The sequence below is a fragment of the Mytilus trossulus genome, chromosome 14 (genome assembly GCF_036588685.1).
Source record: "Mytilus trossulus isolate FHL-02 chromosome 14, PNRI_Mtr1.1.1.hap1, whole genome shotgun sequence".
Taxonomy (NCBI): domain Eukaryota; kingdom Metazoa; phylum Mollusca; class Bivalvia; order Mytilida; family Mytilidae; genus Mytilus; species Mytilus trossulus.
In genome coordinates, this window is record NC_086386.1 from 66,641,541 (window position 1) to 66,647,984 (window position 6,444).

General features: G+C 30.6%; 1 protein-coding gene across 1 annotated transcript in view; it reads right to left on the reverse strand.

Annotated features, from left to right (window-relative positions):
- The window catches only part of LOC134696240 (gamma-aminobutyric acid receptor subunit beta-like), a 52,601-nt gene extending 47,412 nt beyond the window's left edge, over positions 1 to 5,189 (reverse strand). Inside the window, exon 1 of the mRNA XM_063557923.1 lies at positions 4,826 to 5,189. Within this exon, the coding sequence (XP_063413993.1) occupies positions 4,826 to 4,914 (89 nt within the window). The 5' untranslated portion in view covers positions 4,915 to 5,189. The remainder of the gene's footprint in view (positions 1 to 4,825) is intronic.
- Positions 5,190 to 6,444: the final 1,255 nt, after the last annotated feature.

Here is a 6,444-nt window from a genome sequence, read left to right on the forward strand (position 1 = left end):
GTATTAGTGAGATTAAATTCTGAAGGTTGTAATTTGGATTTGGATTCAATTTTCTAATCGTTATATTCATAATTTTATTATTCTATGTGTTACAAAAACAATTTATCTTCCTAACGTTTAACTAATTATTTGGTTTATGCCAATAACGAACAGCTCTCGGTTTGTTATGATTGATGTGACTGCATTAAATATATCCTCGACCTCTTTTATCAGTATTGGAGCTCTCAATATTTCGAGACCTTATCATACAATGTAATTACATTTTGCTAAATGGCCAAAAAAATCATCAACACTTTTGTAAAGTAATCTATTTCTTATCATATCCAAGTCAAAGAAAAAAATTATACTTTATGAATTACCTACGTGCGATTCACTTTTCTGGATATCCGTTCATCGACAACACTTAACCAGAACCAGACTCTTTTGATGCAATTTACAATAGTTAGTCACCCATCATATTGGTTTTTTGAATTTTAATCGTGTTAATGATTTTATGGTCATTGTATCCTTTATCCGACTTGAATACAAGTGAGAGGTTTAGTTAACTATAAAATCAGGTTCAATCCATCATTTTCTGAACAAGAAAATGCCTGTACCAAATCAAGTATATGACAGTTGTTATCCATCGTTTGATGTGTTTTGGCTTTTGATTTTGCTATTCGATTAGGAACTTTCCGTTTGAATTTTCCTCGGAGTTCAGTTTTTTTGTAATTTTACTTTTTAGCTATGCAGTATTTCAGAGATTTACCTACGATATATATGAGCAGTTCTCGTAATTTAATGTTGTAGCGATGACCTTCGAGTTTGACTTTTTTTTGTAATATTCACTGATGGTAGATATTTTTCACTAGTCAAAGCTAGATATCGTAAATGAAAAGTAGACAGAGAACTACGGTTTAAAACAAAGAAAAGTCTACAAATAACTTAATAACAAACTGACAAAAGTCAACAAGCAAAATTTAATGGATTAAAATTCCACAAAATAACCTACACAAATCATAAGACATAAACAAATACTTTCTTTAATTTAACTATGATGTTATCAACCGAGTCCGAGATTGAGATTTGATCCGGGTAAACGTATCAATTCTTTAAATAAACATCTTCTTAAATGTTACCCAGTCAACACAATTATTTAATCTTTGATTTATGTTTTTATAGGTATGAATAATCATTTAGTTATCAGTAAATTAAAACCATACTAAATATTACAAATATGTACCTTTACGATGCTACAATATGCCAATACCTTTATTTGGCATGCGACTGTTAGTGACATGTTTACACTAAATCCAATGGATTTTGGATGTGTACCGATTACTATTTTAGTCTTCGATACACAAGATACATGATTTTTTCATTAGTTCTTATATGATTGTAACTACGAGTATTTTCAGATCTGTACTTTTTGTTTTAGGGATATTTATAGTTTGATTGCCAATGAAACAAAACTTCCCAAGAAACCAAGAGACACAGAAATTGTGGGTCACCATGTGGTGCGTCCTTCAAAAATGAACAAAGTCCCGAAATGAAAAATGTTACATACTTCAAACGAGAAAGCTTCCAAAACAATAACGAAAACAAATATGATACACAGCTACAACGACAACCACTCTATTCCATGCTTCTGATTTGGGACAGTTTTTTTTTTAAACTTTATAGTTTGTCCTTATGTTGTACGGTTACACCAGTGTGTCATTCTTTATGTGCCTGTCCCAAGTCAGGAGCTACTACCCAACTTACGGGATCAAGGGTGCTCTAATATACAATTAAATATTTGTTGATTTTCTTTATGCACAATTCAGGATTAGTTAAAGTTTAAACATGAAATGACTATCCCTTTATATATGTTACAGTGAATTTGTATAATCAGGGATTATGTAGAATCCCTGATTTTTCAGGGAATATGTAGAATCACTAAAATCATTAGTAGTTATATATAATTCCCGAAGATGACCAGTGGTTTTACATAATCACTGAAAATTTTAATTATTCTACAAATTCCCTTATATAATTTCAGGGATTATGAATAATTTGAGGATCCTTTGTTTGATAAAATATATATATATATATAGACAAGTTATCATTTTACCTTCATATTCCAGTTTAATTTCCTTGCCAGGTGAATAATTTTGCTTTTAAACACAGGGATGATCTTAAAGATAAAACCAACAGAGGGTTTCAGATAAAGTTGAAGACTTCAAAATTAATAATATCAAGATTCCCATTATAGCGATAACATTACACATATTGTTTGTTTATTTTAAGAAGCCATCGCCAAATGGACAGTCAGGTCCTATTTGTAAATCTACAGAGCATATTATTTGTGATACATGTAAAACAAATGGTGAAGAAGATTATGGAACATATAACTGGAAGAAAAACTAAGTCCTTTTATAAGTAAAATACGGTAGAAATTGATTTTTTTAACAAAATTTACCTCTTGATACTATCTTTATGATTAGAAACATGCTTCAATCCAAGTTTGGTACAAATCTAGGTTAGTTCAAGAAAATTATCAAAATTAAAAAAAAAAAATTAACCACAAAGTGAATGTAATGTTTCTTGGCAGAAAAACTAAGTCCATTTATAAGTATAAAATAGAAAAATTGGAACTTATTCTAACAAAATTTACTTCTGGATACTATCTTATGATCATAAACAAGCTTCTATCAAAGTTTGGTACATTTTGTTTTTGCACAATTCAAGAAAGTTATTTAATTTTCAAAAAACTTTAACCACAGAGTGAATATTTGTGGACGCCACCGAAGACGACGCCGACAGAATGTAGGATCGCTATGTCTTGCTAAAGTCGAAAGGCTCAAGAACAATGGTATTTTGCTCGAACAAGTTCGAGGTTGCTAATTCCCCTTTTTTGGGAGGTACCTACAGATGTTTTTACTGAACACTTTATTTCTCTAAGGCGGGTCATACCATCTGATTCGATATGTGAAGGAAAATATTTTCTAAAATGTGGAACTTGTGGTAAAAACAGATGTGAAGCATATTAGTTTATGTATTGTGCCTAACATTTCTTAATTACATAGGGTTATCATTTGATATTTTGTGCTTAACATTTTACAATTTATGTCTACAGTGTAATGCTGTTTTGATATGATTTTATAGCATAAATTATTCAACTTTTATTAATTTTCTTTATAAATAAAACTATTTCATCATTTCAGTTATTATGTATAATCCCTGACGTTCTTTCTAGTTATTATACATAATCCCTGAAAATTTTAGTGATTATACATAATCCCTTAACTGGCAAGTGATTCTACATAATCACTGAAAATTTCAGGGATTCTACATAATCACTGATTATACAAATTCACTGTAACATATACACCTAAGGTAAATATAGTATAAAAAGCTTTGAAGTTGCAGAATTTAACTTAGAAGTCAATAGGGGTATGAATTATTGGTGTTCCTGTACAGCTCGTTGATGTTTAACAAAACATCTCCTGCGAATGAAACTGAGACTAGACAATTATGTAAATATCAACAAACATTAGAAGACTCCCAGGGGCCGTATAACTAACGTTCAATGTCTTATACTCTAGACCTAGTTACACCACAGTTAGTTCATACTGCTATAAAAGTATAGCAAAACTACCATAAACTTGTCGCATAGGGTTTCAATATATTGTTAATGATAGACAGATGTTGTATAGTGTCTCACCTGAATCAAAACTAGCCAGCAAAATGGCTACCATGATCATATTGTCATGGAAGACTACTTGTCAAAAATTAATACTAACAATTAAAACCGTCCCCTGTTATAAAAAATAAGAATTCAACCAACTTTCAGTGGATACTTATCATACTACAATGCATTTGATGGTCAGTAGAATTATTTACACATTACAGATATATGTATTCTTTTATCCTAGGATCCTACAAATTAATGTAAGATGCTGGCTCAGACGTACTAATAAATATAATTATTTTCTGTGACTGTATCTTACATTAATTTGTAGGATCCTTTACTATAGATAATTTTATATATATCCACAACTCGTCTAAACATCAACCCAACAATGTTAGATCTGTAAATTTGCTTTCGCAATTTTATTTAAATTTTTTTTGGTTCTTTCCTCGCCGGGATTCGAACCCATGCTTCTGAGATATCGTGATACCAAATCCCTGTAATGTAGCCGTCCCGCTAGACCACACAACCACCTTGGCTTCGTAAAATTAAATCTAACTAACGTCGCTCACGTGCGTCACCAATGTTTTACAGAAAGGGTCATTTCTTTGTTTATCTTTGTTACACATACAAGAAACTTTAACTTTTACGGCTTACTCAGTTTGATAAAGCAATAAAGGCAAATTGATAAGTGATGGATATCCCAACTTTGCGGAGCAGGGTAAGCTTACACTTTTATAGCACCTGAGGTCGACATGGTTTTAAAGTATTATTTTGTGTCCCTTTTGCTCATATACCTTTTAAAGAAATAAAAAAAAATCCTGGCTTTTCAATTTTTTAGCTAAAGCGTTCCTAGTGATGGTCAATTAAGAAAGGTTATTTTCATTAAAAATCTTGTAGTGTCTTTACTCATTGGTGTTCATTAAAGTGTCTATATTCTAGCATTAATTCACATTCTTGTGTATAATGGTTCCTCGTACACTTCGAGCTCCAAGTCTTAATATGACATATCTTCATTTTGTGTGTGACAGTAACTCAATTTCTAGACCGTGTTCTATTAGATATGAAAAAAGACCACAGGCTTATTTGATAACTGTTTAAAAGGTATGTATAAAGTCATTTCTATAAGCATTTTTAAAATATTTTGACAAAACATTTGAATTCATTACTTACCATTGAGGATAAAACCATGGCATTATAATAAAAAGAAGTCGAGCAAAATATTCCATATTAAAACACACTTGGCATGTATACCTCAACATTGTGTATCGTTAATTCAAATATATCCTATTCATTCAAAAAAGTGTCGCACATGCGTATGACATAAAACAGTCTCGGTGCTACACAGAGTAGTAAAGATTTCGAAAGAATCAATTCTAAAGCAACATTCATTGTAAGATCGATCGTGTCCTGTATTCCACATCAAGTTGTTTGGAAAATCAGATAAATACATCATTTAGTTAGCATCTCACCAAATCACAATCACCAAATCTGTTAAAGTATATACTGAATTAATGAAGAAAATAGTGTCAATATACTTACACAGATTTCAAACTTTATATAAGCTTTATATAGAAAAGTTGTAAATTGACATGTCAATAAACGAAAAGGAGGAGAAAACCATTCGCTAACGAGTTCACAATAGTATATGTTCAGTGGGCTAGCAATATTTGACATCACTTATCGGTTAACAAACTCTTATAGCTATTGGTTTTATGGGTTAAAGATTGTACGAAATTCTATACATGTAAATATATTTATTACAAACACAATTTAATGTGCTAACGATTAAGACGTGATCGGAATAATGTTATTCATTTGTATTAAAATTGGACATTTTCCTTGATCGGAAAAATATGAGTGAAAGTTATCGATATTAAACACCCCATAAACAGTTAGAAAGCTTCCGTACATTTTCACAAATACAATATTTTTCTTTAAGAAAAGAATAGCTTCATTTTTTTCTACATACTTGAGACATTCATTTTTACCGTTTTCATAAAAAAAAAAAACTGCCATTGTAGATGCAGGGTGTTAAATAGAATTAAAAACTATTTGTAACTGTTGTTGCGGTTTAAAGAGAACTAGTAGTTAATGGTGGGTTATTTTTTTTAAAGTTTACGAAACATTGGAAATAATCTCTGGTTATTTGGAAAATTTGTGGGGGACTAGTACATGTGTAAGATGAAAAAACTTATTTTGATAATATTTTACATAAATATGACAATTTGTGCCCCTTTATGTCAAATGAGCCTTACTATTGCAGAAAGACATGCGATGTCATCTTATGGAAACCGGTGCATTTCTGTATACACGTGCATCATTAAAAAATGGTCTTAGTTAGAATATGGAGAATTTTACTCTGTGCAATTCAATAAATGGTATGTATGTCAACAGACAAACTTCGACATTGAAGAAACATTGAAGAATTGTTTCTCTTTTAATTTATAGAGAGTGTTTAGTAACATATATTTTAGATTCAGTGAAAGCAATTACTTCACTTTTTTAATTAGATACATGCAGTAGCTTAAATTTATGTTATGAGATTCTCTGTGTCACTAGGCACAGATTGTAAATTAGTTCGAAAACAAACTATAGGTAGGTATGTTCTTGCTTGTTATTCAGTCACTTACAAACATATATTATAAGATCAAGTGTTATAAAAGATTTCTCATGACAACAGAAGTTTGACGAAAAGAAATAATTTATATCAAGTATATATAATTGGCGGCAAGTTCGTTATTAATTTCCGATATCCCACACAATCAAGGTTTACGAAATATCTTTAGCGT